General features: G+C 39.8%; 1 protein-coding gene across 2 annotated transcripts in view; it reads left to right on the top strand.

The window, feature by feature from the left end:
* Fam169a (family with sequence similarity 169 member A) overlaps positions 1-15,026 on the top strand; it is a 78,768-nt gene that overhangs the window by 20,162 nt on the left and 43,580 nt on the right. Inside the window, exons 3-7 of one of the 2 annotated variants that reach the window (XM_023703660.1) lie at positions 1,823-1,984; positions 6,191-6,325; positions 7,641-7,740; positions 8,273-8,358; positions 12,390-12,561. In XM_023703660.1, coding sequence (XP_023559428.1) covers positions 6,194-6,325; positions 7,641-7,740; positions 8,273-8,358; positions 12,390-12,561 — 490 coding nt within the window. In that variant the 5' untranslated portion in view covers positions 1,823-1,984; positions 6,191-6,193. The remainder of the gene's footprint in view (positions 1-1,822; positions 1,985-6,190; positions 6,326-7,640; positions 7,741-8,272; positions 8,359-12,389; positions 12,562-15,026) is intronic. The other variant, XM_004643486.2, reaches the window with a different exon arrangement.

Genomic DNA, 15,026 nt, shown 5'->3' with positions numbered 1-15,026 from the left:
TAAAAAAAAAAAAACACAAAAACCATCCTGTTTAGTGATAGGTTAAAATACAGAATAAGTCTAAAAGGTAGGTATTCACAGTCAGTAAACAGTTGGCCTCCAGAAGCAAAGAAAAACTTGGGGGAAAACCCCTCCTATTTGAACCCATCCATTTTTTTTTTTTTTTCTAAAGAGAGATTTTTAATTTTTAAAAATTTATTGGGCCAGGGAGATGGCTCAGTAGGATAAGCGCTTGACTGGCAAACGCAAGGATCTGAGTTCAATCCCCGGTTCCACAAAAATAAATAAATAAAAAATAAAAATTTATTTATTTGGTATAGGGACTTGCCACAAGCTCAGACTTGTAGTGATCCTTCTGTCTCAACCTCCCCAACGCTGGGATTGTGGGAGTGTACCATCACAACCCATTTTCAGTGGCTTGTACTGTGTGTTTGGGGTTCCGGGCCTGGCAGGGCGTGTGGTACTGGGAATTGAACCTGGGTCCTTGCACTTGTCAGGCAGGCACTTAAGACTGTTGAGCTGTCTCCAGCCCCTGATCCATCCATGTTTCTGGCCGCCGCTTCCTCCTCACCTACAGGGAAGATTGTAAGTCCAGGTCTCCCTCCTCACACTACTAAGAACAAGGTAGAAAGCAGTGGACTCTGATTGGCATATCACTGTTAGTTCAGCACTGAGCCTTACTACTAGTATGGCATCTTCATGTCCTACTCTTACCAGTCTCCTTCTAAAGGCATGAATTTTTCCTGATGGATGCTTTTTGATAGCTAGCTGAACAGTCCCTGACCTCCGTTTAGTGTGTTTAGTGTGCCCCACCTGTCAGGTGAGATAGTCCACTTTGTTCAGCTTCAGTATTGCCCAGTCAGTGAAAGATTATATCTTAGAAACAGTAGGCATTGGGGCCGGGGAGATGGCTCAGTAGACTTAAGGGCTTGCCTGGCAAGCACAAGGACCTGAGTTCAATCCCCAGTTCCACCAAAAAAAAAAAAAAAAAAAAAAAAAGGCATTGAACGAAAAGAGCTGTCAGTCAAGACCCCTGAATTGTCCCTTTGCAGTGGGGATTGGTCTGGAGCCAGGTACCTGAGTGCCCCTGCTTGTCCTCATGTTTGACAGCTGCAGCTTGCACCACATCTGTTTACCTAATCTACCACTCACTGGAAAGCTATTCAAGTCCATTAAATTTCTGATACTTACAAAACATCTGCCTATGCCAAGCATGACTAGAGGCCACAAGAAGAATGAAACCTTTTTTGTTTCAAGGCTCTAGAACAGCAAACTAATATCAGAGAGACACATTGACAGTGAACCCAAATACGGATGTGTGCTATGAGGAAAAAAAAATCTTTTTCTCAAAGTCTAAGTCAAGACTTAGAAAATGCAGATGGGACTGGGGAAATGGCTCAGTAGAATAAGCGCTTCCCTGGCCAGCACAAGGACGTGAGTTCAATCCTCAGTTCCACCAAAAAAGAAAAAAGAATATGCAGATGTAATTTCCTAAATATTACTGTATACATTTCCATCAGTTTTCAGGAATACACTTTCAGTTCCTACTTTATTTAAATATTTATTGTGCCTTAGTTCATTGGCAGTTTTTGAAACAGTATTTTTGAATGTTGTAGCTATGCCTGCTTTCTGCTTAAAGCAGGCCTGTCACGTTGGATACAGAAGAGATGGAAGTGCTCCCTCTGTTCATGGTTGTAGTTATTTGCATCCAGGATTCTTTGGATCTCTCATGGTATCCTTGGGGTCCACAGAACTAGTTGTTTTCATCTGCCAAGTGAAGTGGAGGACCTGAGATTTTGCTTCTCATAATTTTGCTTGCCAGATTGCCAGATACTTTTTGATGTCTTGTGAGTCTTCAACAAAGATTAGTGGAGCCTTGACATTGAGTTGGGACAGTGGTACATCTTCTTGGGAGAGGCCATTGTGTGTTACAGTTCCAACCTCCTCATCATAGTAAAAGTGCTCCCTCTGGTATTGCCTCTTGGTAAGTGGATGTCAGCCTTGGTAAATGGTTGCACTGCTAATAATGTCAGTTGAAGCAACTGGTGTCCTCTGGTCTTTCAACTTTTAAGTCACCAAGCACCGGTCTGCAGTAGGTCTCTCATTGTAAAAGTAAGGGTTTGTGTTGTTGTTTCAAAAAAATTTATGCTGTCATTGTAGTAGATTTCTAACAGTGGTATGTAATCCACTGTATGTAACAATTACATATCCAGCTGAATTAAACTAGTGTGGGGGCCCAGGGAGATGGCTCAGTAGAAAAGGCCTGAGTTCAATCCCTGGTTCCACAAAAAAAAAAAAAAAGAAAGAAAGAAAGAAAAAGATTGTTACCAGCAGCATAAAAGCAGAACAGGGACGGGGAAATAGCTCAGTGGAATAAGCACTTGCCTGGCAAGCGAAAGGACCTGAGTTCAATCCCTGGTTCCACCAAAAAAAAGAAAAGAAAAGAAAAGCAGAACAGGAGAAGCTGCTGACATGCTGTCAGGGATGCTGCTTGGAGAAGCTGTTGGAAGCTGTGAATTTTCTTGGGCTGTTCTGCTGGAGGACCTTGTCATGCTGGCTTTCCTGATGAACTTTGGAGAAGCTTGGGGTCCTCACCTTGAGCATCGATTTTTGGCTTTGGAGGGGAAGATGGTGTACTGCTTGGCCTCATGAAGCTTGTCTCATTGGCTTACCTGATGTGAACTCGGCTTTCCTCATCACTGGAGGATCTGGGGACCTCACTGTTGCTGAGGATGTCTGTCGTACTTTTCAGGGGGAGATCTGATTGTGCTTCCTAGCTTCAGTCCAGATCCCTCAACCTGCTAGCACAGATCTTTCATCCTGCTGGCATAGACTTTCTTTTTTTTTTTTTTTTTTTTATTTATTACATTTATTTATTGTGTGTGTGTGTGTGTGGCCAGCTCAGCCCACCAGGGGGCGGGCTGGCTGGCATGTGGTGCTGGAGGATCGAACCGAGGTCCCTGTGCTTTTTGCCAAGCTTGTTTCAAGTAGGTGCTTTAGACCACTGAGCCATCTCTCCAGCCCCTGGCATAGACTTTCTAGTTTCCACCATTGACCTTTGGGCCAGTGCAGATCCATGAAGTGGACCTGCATGAGACTTTGTTGTGGGCTCTAGGCCTCTAGTTGGACTGGTGGGAGGCACTGTTAGGAGCTCTAGGCCTTCAGCTGGATTCTTTAGTATTTAGTGTGTGGATAGATTTCCTGTACTTGTAGTATGTGATTCTCAGGTGATTCATTATAAAATTCTATTACAAAATGTGTCTTACACTATATTGTTCACCCTGCAAAACCCCAAACCATGACACTCACATTCAGGAATATCTGCTTGGTTGAGATAGTTGTAACAGATTTATTACCCTTGATAGCTCTTCGTGCAGATTTCTGGGAGGGAATTTTACCTTCCCTGAGGTCACTCTATGGTGCTCCTATGATTCTTCTTCAGATGGGCAGCAGTTAAAAAAAAAAACAACAAAAACTGGTGCAGGATGATCAGGGTGCGTTGTCTGAAGTATGCTGCAAGACAAGTGTGTTTGTACCTTGTGGCCTGCAGTCCAGCCAGTGCTTTGGTGAGGTTCCTGTGTGACCACACCTGAGCAAATGAAAGGTACGTGTTAGCACTAGAGTGAGGGGAACCTGGTTCAGATCGGTTCCCCAGGAAAAAGTAGGTTGCTGAGTTTTCATCACATTTTCACTGAAAGAGGTCCATGAGTTTCTTTTTCCGAGGATTCCACGGCAGTCTTCATATTTATTCTTTGCTGTTCTGGGACATACAGTTCCTGTCTGTCCATCCCACCCCCCCACCCCCCCCAATCTAGGGATTGAATTCAGGCCCTTGCGTTTGCCAGGGAAGTGCTTATTCCACTGAGCCATCTCCCCCTCCTCCCCTGTAGTTCTTGTTAAACGAATGGTTGAAGTTCATCTCCCTCATGGCTTTCATTTATCCACTTGTCCTTCATGATCTGGTCTGGAATGTCATGTGTCTTTGGGTTTTTGATAAAGAATCACTTCAGAAACCATTTTCAGTCTGGATAAGTAGAAAGGGATTCTGTATTTCCCTGTAAATGCTTTATCTTTCTCTCTCTCTCTCTTTTTTTTTTTTTTTCAGAAATCCGGGGATTGAACTCAGACCCTTGTGCTTGCCAGGCAAGAGCTTATTCTGCTGAGCCATCTCCCCAGCCCCTGCTTTCTCTCACTTGCTTCAGATTTCTTGTGTCATAGGGTTGTGACCCACTGACTAGTACAAAATCACAGATTGATTTCTGGCTCCTCATGCTCCTTTCCTTGCCCAGGATCTCTGAGGCTGCAGGATTTAAACAGTGTGTCCAGTTTCTTAACGGTGAATTCAGTGCTGTATCCAAAATCTGCCATTTTGATGTTCATATCCTCATCTAATAGCATTCTCTTGGTGTTCAGGGGTCTTGCTTACTTATTGTGGCAGTATTTTATTGCAGGTAGGATTGCTCTAAAATTAGTTTGTGCTGGCCAGCAAGATAGCTCAGTGGTCTAAAGTGCCTGCTTAGGCAGCTGCTCAGGGACCACAGTTCGATCCCTAGCACCACATGCTGTGCCAGCCCTGCCCACCTGTTGGCTGAGCAGGCTACCAAAAAAAAAAATCTTTTTTTTTTCCCATCCATTTTTTGCTGGGTAATCAAATAGTTGACACATATTGCCACCTTTTGAATTACTAAATATACTTTATCAATTTTGATGACTTCAGACAAGTATACTATAGTTCGATGATTTAAAGTCTTCATTAGTTTTTTTCTTTGTACAGCTTCTGAAGTCTTAATATACTCATTGGGGTTTTGTTGATTATTCTCACAGAAACCTCAGCACTGTAGTGACATATCTGGCTGATTTGTCTTTTGCATAGTTCTGCTCATGAAGTGTTCTCAACAGTATGTATTTTCCTAGTTGAATTTCTTTTTTGGGGGTGGAACTGGGGATTGAACTCAGGCCCTTGCACTTGCCAGGCAAGCACTTATTCTACTGAGCTATCTCCCTGGCAACCACTGATTTTTCTAAGCTCCCTATTCCACAGTGTCTTCTTGTAGTCTGTCTATGAGAGGGGTGAAACATATTTGTCAGTTTTCTGATCATTATCTTTGATGTCTAGTTGGTAGTCTTCTTGGGATGTTTTAAGAGATAAGCATCTAAATCTCCACTTTTGGGCTGGAGAGATGGCTCAGTGGTCTAAAGCACCTACTTGGAACAAGCTTGGCAAAGCACAGGGACCGTGGTTTGATCCCCCAGCACCACATGCCAGCCAGCCCCGCCCCCTGGTGGCATGAACTAGCCACACACACACACACACACACACACACACACAAAATAAATGTAAATAAAAAAAAAAGATTTAAAAAAAAAATAAAATAAATCTCCACCCCCCCGCCCCCCGAACTGGGGATTGAACTCAGGCCCTTGCGCTTGCCAGGCAAGCACTTATTCTACTGAGCTATCTCCCCAGCCCCCTAACTCTCTTAAGTAGCAAGATAAATATCTAATATTAAAAATAATATCCTTTGCTGTCACTGGCAGGATTAGGATGGGGAAGGGCTGGGGGAAGGGTAGGGAATTGGATGGAAGGCAAAGAATGAGAAGACATGTAGCCTTTTTGTTGGACTTGTGTATACATATTCATATATTTTGCATAAATAGTGTCAAAAATGTATATATATCAGGAAAAGAAAAACTTGCACACATTTTAGTACTAAATTTATCTAGACTTTATAAGATAAATTCAAGTTACCATTGGCCTCTACAAATTACAAGAGGTAATCAAAGTGTTGGCCATTAGCTTCCAGACACTTATCATTTTTTCTTTTCTTTCTTTTTTATTTTTGGCGGAACCTGGGATTGAACTCAGGCCCTTGCACTTGCCAAGGAAGTGCTTATTCCACTGAACCATCTCCCCGGCCCCCCTTCATTTTTTTTCCTGGCACTTTTTTTTGGCACACTCTTTATTTAAAGAAGCATTCATTTCTGTTCCACTGCTTATTTTTATTACAAATAAAAAATACTAGAAAGTTTTCTTTTTGACATGTGTGGTTAAATGAGTAGGTTTAAGTTGCCTTTGAAATGGAACAGTCATTGTAATAAAACGTGGCAATCTTACAGAAGAACTTTTATATGCATATGGAAGATGGCATTTCATATTCTGAAACATGTTGCTCCATATTGCTTGTTAAAGAGAATGGCATTTCCTGTGGATTTGTTGGATAATTGCAGTCATGAGGAATTGGAAAATTCTGCTGAAGAGTACATGTCAGATTTAAGATGTGGGGACCCTGAAAATCCAGAACGTTTTCCTCTTCCCAGTGTTACGGTAAGGCGTTGTGTTTTGGTATTTTTCAAGGTTTTGAGTCCACCTTGTATATGTAACTGACCATTATTTATTTAAAAAATTATTTCATGGGCTGGGGAGATAGCTCAGCAGTCTAAGTGCCTGCTTGGCAAGTTCAGGGGCCCAAGTTTGATCCCTGGTACCTACCACATGCTGTGCTGGCCCTTGAAACCCCAGGTGTGCTGTGCCTGCCCCGAAACTGGGCATGGTGGTGCCATGCCTGCAATCCCAGCGCTGCGGAGGCTGAGACAGGAGGATCACTACAAGTCCAAGCTACATAGTGAGACCCTATATCCAGTAGATTTAGGGAAAAAAAATTTTTTTCATAGTGTTTCTGGAAATCTGCCCAGTAAAATGTGTTAATATGAGCAATTTCTAAATTGGCAAAATCTATAGATTATTGCTTAATGTTTGTCTTTTTGTCCTTGAAGTTATGTTTAAGTAGCTAACTGTATTGGAATTAACTTACTTTAGAGTTGGAATATGTAAGTTTAGAAATTTCTTTTTAGTTAGAAAAATGAGCCAAACACTAAATTAATTAGATTGTGGCATTAATCTTTATTTTCTTTTTTGAAAATAGTAAAGAATCAAAATTTCTAGTCAGCAACCCATGATGCACTGTGATAGTGAGATCATTAATTACAGTTGGAATGTTTACACTTCCACAGTGTCCTGAGCTGGACAGATTCCTTTGCTCTACAGTCCTCGGATGTTTTCTTCTGGAAATGGCATTGATCTAGAACATTTGTAAAGTCTTCTCAAGCACCTGTATCTTACAGTATTTGACTTACAGTATTGACTCTGAACAACGAATGTATGTTGGATTAGTGAAAACTAAAATATTAAAGTATTAAATATAACTTGCTGGAAAAATGAATTTATTTACATGGCATATTTTACTGGAAAATGGAATATGTCCTACTCATGTAGTCCAAATAAAGATATGATAAACCATAGCTGATTTTTAGTGATTTTTATGGATCAGATTTTGGCTTTTGTATTTTAGTCATGTAGCCAGAACATTGTAACATATATCGAAGTACCCCCAAGATAATAAAATTCTTTGAAAAAGGAAATCTATTTCATTTTACTTTTCATTTTAGGGAATAAGAAGAGTGTCATCTTGAAATGAAGTTATATAGTTAAAATTGATATAGGAAAAATTTAATATTTGGGTAAATACTTTGATATTTTTATTGTTTTCTTTTTAAAATTTCTTTTAACATTTTTATTTTGACTGGTACGTGTTTATAGTACATTATGTATTCCCTTAACTAATCTTAAATTGTCATTTCAGATTCCTATTAGTCTGTCAAATGTAGGCTTTGTACCTCTTTATGGTGGAGATCAGACCCAGAAAATTCTTGCTCTTTTTGCTCCTGAGGATTCACTCACAGGTCTCTTTTTTTGCTTCATTTTTGCAAATTTAGGAGCTTTTTTCCAAACTATTAGAAACTTATTAAGAGGGTGGCTTACAGGAAGAAATGTATTTTAAATTACAAGTTTAGAAAAATGTGATGTTTATTTATTTATTTGTACGGAGAATTGAACTCGGGTTCTTGTGCTTGCCAGGCAGGCCCTGTGCCACTGAGCTCTGTCCTTGGCTCTGTTTGTTTGTTTTGAGACAGGTCTCTTTATGTAGTTTGTAGTTCAGGTGGGTCTTGCACTCACTATTTCAGACTGGCTTCAAATTCACGGGAATCTTCCTGCCTTGGCCTCCCAAGTGCTGGGATTACAGGCGTGTGCCATGATGCCTGTAATTTTCTATTGATAACATTAAGTGGATGAAGCAATAAGAACAGTATAAATGGGGTTACATTATAGTATAAGATATGGGTAATTTAAGAGAAGCAATTTAAATTTACCAAATAGTAATACTGTATACATTAATCTTAAGACATGTGTTAATGATCATTTGTTCTGTTTTAGCTGTGGCTCTTTACCTTGCTGATCAGTGGTGGGCTGTTGATGATATTGTGAAAACATCTGTTCCAACTAGAGAAGGACTTAAGCAGGTAACATGCCTTACAGTTCAAGGTTTGAACTCTTCCCAATTTTAATATGATTGTATTGTATTAAACTCCTGGAGCTTTAGTCTTATGATGAAAACAGAGCTCAGTTGGGTTTCCTCTACTTCAGGTAACTGAAGGTATCTGAGGAATTGGGTGAAGAAGACTGAACACCTTTGGGTTGGTTGAGCTGTTCCCTTTATCCATTTGAGCTTCTGATTTTCTTACTTGGTGGAGGAAAGGCTAATCCACTGGGTGTGGCTGCTAAGTTTCCATGTCACTGGAGAAGGTGGGTCAAGAGCCTTGTTTGTTAGTCAGGCCTCTGGTGGATGAGGTATAGTGTTTGAAACAGAACAGTGACCAGGTTCAGAAAAGCAGAAGCCAGCTGACTCATATGTTGCAAGAGGGACACTGATTTGTGTTTAAGAGCTATTAGAACTCAAAAGGTATATTTATGTTAGAGAGTAGACAGGACAGGAGGAGAAAAACAGAAACCAAAATGATAAATATTAGAATAGTTTGGGCAAAGTAGGAAAGTGTTGATGTCTTTGGTGACAGAGAGACTGACTTACAGTGAAAGTGGAAGATTAAGACACTGGGCTTGGTCAAGATAAATTAGGCTTTTCTGTGTTTTTGGTTTTTTTTTTTTTAAATTAGGCTTTTCTTATGGAAAATACTAAGCTCTATTATTGCTTAATAGGTGCAGAGATCTTAATCTTGTGAGGAAAAGTCCTTGTTGAGGGGAATAGAGTTGGAGTATGGGTCAGTCAGAAGAAACAAGGAAAGCATTTCTAAGAGCTTTGAAATGCAGATTATGAAAGTGAGGATCTTTTTTGGGTTACTGGAATATTCTTTCTTCTTTTGAGTTTAGAACTTCAAAAAAGATAAGACTTAAAGGGAAGAAATGATGGATAGCAATATACTTAGTATTGTTCCTTGTAGATATTGCATTCATTATTGAATTTACCTTGAGGTTCCAAAGCAGTGTACACCTAGATACCTACCAGTCTGATGAAGAACTTCAAACACAAAATTAAGGGGAGGAATTAAAATCCTGCATACTGAACTACATAGCAAGACTTTGTCTCAAAAAGAAAAAAAAAGAATCTTGCATAAAACTGTCAAATGGGAGGAGTGGATTAACAATAGAAGACGATAGGGGCTTTGGAGATAGCTCAGTGGAGTTCGCGCTTCCCTGACAAGCACAAGGGCCTGAGTTCAATCCCCGGTTCCGCCAACAAAAAACAAAACAATAGAAGACGATAATTTGCCCTCAGGAACAACTGATAGCTGGTGAAAGAGTGCGTGTCCAGAAGATAAACATCCTGAGATACTTAAATGTGACTGAAGTTTGGACATCTGACCAGAAAATTAAAGAACAGAGAAGGAGAAATCTTATGATGTCTGTGGAGTCTGTCCTCACCCTAAGAAACTATGAAATCCCCAGATATGGATTGCTGAGATTGGAGGAATCAGGGTTAAATGAGATTGTTTGGATTCTGCAATAGGTCTTCAGCCTACTTTTTTTTTTTTTTTTTTTTGGCGGAACCCTGGATTGAACTCAGACCTTCGTGCTTGCCAGGGAAGCGCTTATTCTACTGAGCCATCTCCCCGGCCCCCTTCTTCAGCCTACTTTATGACAACACCCCTACTTGCAAAGTAGGGACATCAGTGAGGGGAGACTGTTACTCTAGTAAAATCCTTGCCAACAAGCAAAAATTGATTGGTAAAGTCACAAGAATAACTGTTCTTTCACTTAATAAACAAATGACCTTAGCTCCAACTTTGTTATTATAAACCTTATTTTACACTGTCTCACAGTTGTGATAAGTTAAATGAGATAACAAAGGTAATCTTGTGCCTGAAACCTAGTGCTCAGTTATCCCGTCACATACTGTAAAACTTGGTCCCCTTTTCTGTACTGCGTACCCCCGTCACCATTTATTTTTTATTTTTATTTATTTATTTATTTATTTTATTTATTTTTCAACAAATAATACACTGCATATATTCTTCTTAGTGGTTAATTGCTGTACAAGATGCGGACTTGTGATCCTATTTACAAACACCATTAGAACAATTCATTCTATTCATTAAGAGAATGCAACTATATATCTATCCCAACCACTTTGAATACACAGATACAAAATGGACATTCATCTGTATACCCCATTTTTTCTAAGTTCCGTTATTGAATATTATAGGTGTGTAAACTCAGCAAAATATTCTAAAAGAGTCCAGTAGCCCATAATAGCATTGGGTCTTCTGTTTAACTGGCAATGTCAGAAATTATTGACCTGAGTCCCCCACAGCTCAACTTAACAGCATGGCTTTATTTCTTATAATTTCGTCTTCATACTTTTCTGCTGGATGGTTAAGACCAAGGTAAAGCAGGACCTATGCAACAGGAGTTGTAGCTTTTTGGTCTGAGAAGGTCAGTGAAATGCCCTCAGGATTTGTCCTGAGATCCTGTACCTCAGATTGTAGAACCCCGTCACCATTTAGAGGGAGCTGTAAACAGCCGGTTTGTCAATTTTGCATGTCACAGCACTGAATGGAGGAACTAATCTATAGACGGTAGAACGAAGAAACACAGAAGGATCTAACATAATGACATTAAGTAAAGATAAATTTGTCCTAATAACTAGGTTCCAAGATAGCTGTGCATGTCTGCCATCAATACCAAACTGAAACAGCAGCACAGATGAAAAAAAAAAACTTGGAATTGAGTGATTGGCTCTATTTAAATAGGAATAAAATGAAACTAATGAACACACTAATTTTCTCCAGAGACATCTCATTACCTTAGCAGTATCTTCGGTGTTTACGATGTCCACGTGCCAAACAAGAAGAGAGCTGTTAGGGTTCTGGTTGTTTCACTGTCCAGCTTTGGTATGAAATTTAGAAGGAAATCATTGCTATCTTCAAATATTGGTAGACTGTGGCTATTGAGTATCAAAGCATAGTCGTTTGGAAATAAGTTTCAGCATAGACTGAGGAAGAATTTCATATTGGTAGTCTGGTAAGTGCAGGGTCCAGGGTTCCATCCCTGGTACCCCTCCCCCCAAAAAAATTTTCATGTTGGTCAGAGCTATTCAAGGAAGGGATGATGGGTTACCCTGTCCATTGGTGTGAATCAGCTCTGTCATTGCCCATATTGTCTGGTGTGGCAGAACCCCTTCTAGTGGCACTTTTGAGAGGAGTGTGTGCATATGGTTAATCCTTTCTTCCCTTCAACTAATCAGAAGGTGACTTGTTTTCCCTTCGGGGGACTTGAAAGAAAAAAGGTTTTATATAGAGAGCTCTTGTTTTTAGCATGAACGATGTCTGTGGGAAAAACTGATGTCAGAAGGTTGTGGGTATTGGTGGGGCCTATAACCTTGTGGCTCTGTGTGTAAAGGTGAGGCTCTGTTTCTACTATGTAACTACCTCAAGTCATATGTTTCACTGGACTTAGCAGTATCTGGTTTAGCAGAGGAGTGTTTGAATGGGTGGGGTGGGATATTCCTATAGTTACAGCAAAGACGGGCCTGTTAAATGAACATTTCACTTAAAAGAAGTGAGACAGATGCCCTTCCCAAGGGTATAATTATAGCTTCCTTCAGCAAATGAGGTTATTTTTCTTAGTCTCCAGAGTATAATGCTAGCTTTTTTTTTCTTTTAAATATGGAGACTGGAAAAGGGTGTCAAGTTTTGAAAGAGGGTGTGGTTAGAGCTGGGTGAGACCTTGGCTCTAGGTGGCAGTCTGAAGAGGACATGGAGCATAAAGGAGGTGCTGGGCGAGTGAGGGTTGCACTGGGAACCTGTTTCTGCTTATATCACTTTCCTGAGAGGCAGAATATACCAATTATAAAATATGTCTGTGGTGTGAAAGATTGGTTTCATCTTTATGATAACGAAATGTTTTATAAATGGGTTTGAATGCAGTCAGAGTACTCTGGATGTCCTGTGAGGCATGGGGCAAAAGCAGGGTGAGGAGCCTTCCCTGATGGCTGCATATGGTAACTGCTGTGCCTGCTGTTTGCCTCTTTTTGTAGGTGAGCACTCTTGGGGAAAGAGTGGTTCTGTATGTTCTGAACCGCATTATTTATAGGAAACAGGAAATGGAGAGAAATGAGATCCCATTCCTGTGTCATAGCAGTACTGATTATGCTAAGATTCTGTGGAAGAAAGGAGAGGCCATTGGGTTTTATTCAGTTAAGCCTACAGGTGAGTCTTTTCAAGTTATTTAAATTGTATGTTATAGAAATCTCCATTTTAGAACCCTCCCCCCCCCAAATCATTCTGTGTTAAACTGTAGAATGCACATTGAGGTGATTCTACTTAGTATTTTTTGGGCTTGCTTTTATTGTCTTATGGAAATAAAAATTTTGTTAGGAAAGTCTTTTGGGAAGAAACCAGAAATAAACAGTTGCTACAGAAGATGTTTTCCCCACACATACAGAGAGTATTAGAATTAAACTGCAAGTTTGTCTGTCTTTCTTTCCCTTGTACTTTTTTTCATTCAAAGGTGGTTTACTTTGATTTCTGGTGCTATTACATTACTGGTTACTTCTTCTTTTTTTTTTTTTTTAACATTTATTTAGTGTGTGTGTGTGTGTGTGTGTGTGTGTGTGTGTCCAGCTCAGCCCACCAGGGGGCGGGGCTGGCTGGCATGTGGTGCTGGGGGATCGAACCGCGGTCCCTGTGCTTTGCCACGCTTGTTCCAAGTACATGCTTTAGACCACTGAGCCATCTCACCAGCCCTACTGGTTACTTCTAAAACCATGTGGTCTAAATATATCGCTCAGAATGGTTGCTTCAATCTGACGTGTTAATGAACATCCTGACTGATTACAAAGAAAAGCATACCGATTTAATGTATTTAGAAGATGCAAACTCTTTAAAAGTTGATCTCATTTGAGTTTCTAATTCGAAGAGCAAACTCTGTCCTATCCATGAGGGGCCAAGGCTGCTAGACTTGTCGTTCTTTCAGCTTCTGAGAGCTGCTGCAGAGGAAGATATAGCCTACTCTGTATGTGTGCATGTACACCCCATACCTTGTGTCACCAAATCACAGTCTGCCTTCTGTACCTTGACAAAAAAACATGCTTTGGTTTTTTTCTTTTTTCCATTACCAGTCTTCATTTAGCTTTTTTGGATCAGAGCCAGCTTAAAAATCATATTCCAGATTTGAAGAAAGGTTGGGAATAGTACCTTAACCATCTAATTAAATCACATTTGTGATGAATCTTTGTGCTTACAGGCAATAAAAGGAAGATCATTTTTTCCCAAGAGTAAAAAACTTGTGTTGTATAATTTGAAATGTTGTTTGTTTTATAGTAAATATGTTGTCTCCTTTAATATGCTGAATTCTTACGTAGATTTGAAGTAGAACCCAATGACATATGTAAATTCAGAAAATTATTTATTATACACAAGTAAAATGGAACGGTTAATGACAGTCTCGTGCTCTCTTGCACCAAAGGCATCACTTCATCATTTGTTTCATAGCTGGGGTTGAGGCATGCGTAATTGCTGCATGCTCTGTTTTATACAAGGTAACTCATGAAAATTGAGGCTTTTACTTATGCTGGTTTTAGGGGGGTTTCTTTCCCAAAACTAGCCTTTATGTTTGAAACACGTTAGTTGACACACTTTGGCGGCTTGCATTCTATTCAGTACACGCAGCTCAGCCTCTTGTTCCCTGTATTTCTTTTTTTTTTATTTGCGGAACTGGAGATTGAACTCAGGCCCTTGCGCTTGCCAGGGAAGTGCTTATTCTACTGAGCCATCTCCCCAGCCCCCTCTTGTTAGTATTTCTGATTGGCGTTTGGTTTGTCTGCTGCGTGGGCATCTCCAGGTCTTCTTTCTCCTGAAACTGGTCTTTAGTCTTACCAGTTCTGGTACTTCATTTTGTACCGTACAGGTCTTGGGTGCTGTGGTGGCTGCCTCTTTTAGCCTCCTCATGCTTTCTCCTGTTGCCTTACATCCTCATCTACTTCAATTTTAATATTTATTTATTTATTTATTTATTTATTTATTTATTTTAAGAACCGGGGATTGAACTCAGACCCTTGCGCTTGCCAGGGAAGCACTTATTCTACTGAGCCTTCTCCACGGCCCTTCATTTACTTCAGTTCTTTCCCTGTTAACGCTGTTTCTCTCTACCAGGTCACAGTGAAATTAAATATATTCACACTGGCCTTTCAATTAGTAGGCCCTTAGCTCAGGGCAGTGCTCTTTCTGGAGAGGAAATTCTTTTTTTTTTTTTTTTTTTAATTGAGAAATAAATGTGAAAGAGATAGTTTTACAGCTGATTAATAGGACAGTTTTGATAATCAATACACTGTACATTGTTATCTTCTTAGTGGTTATCCATAGTACAAGAAGGAGAAAGAATATTCTGTCCAGACACTGTTAGTACACCTCATTGAATTAAGCAAAAGTAGCTGTAAATTTATCCTACTTTGTATATATAAATACCAAATGATCTTTCCTTTGTATCCTTTTTTTTTTTTTTTTTTTGTCAGAGGTGAATATTCTATTGGCTCTAAATACTATAGGTGTTTGAATTCAACTAAACAATCTAACACTGTCTAGCAGTCTATAGTATTAGTGGGTTATCCTCAGAAGTTACTGACTTGAGCCTTTTACAGCTCATCATATTAATATGAATTTACTTTATATACCTC

This window comes from Octodon degus, unplaced genomic scaffold (assembly GCF_000260255.1).
Source record: "Octodon degus isolate 3935 unplaced genomic scaffold, OctDeg1.0 scaffold00177, whole genome shotgun sequence".
NCBI lineage: Eukaryota > Metazoa > Chordata > Mammalia > Rodentia > Octodontidae > Octodon > Octodon degus.
This window is presented reverse-complemented; position numbering and strand designations above follow the sequence as displayed.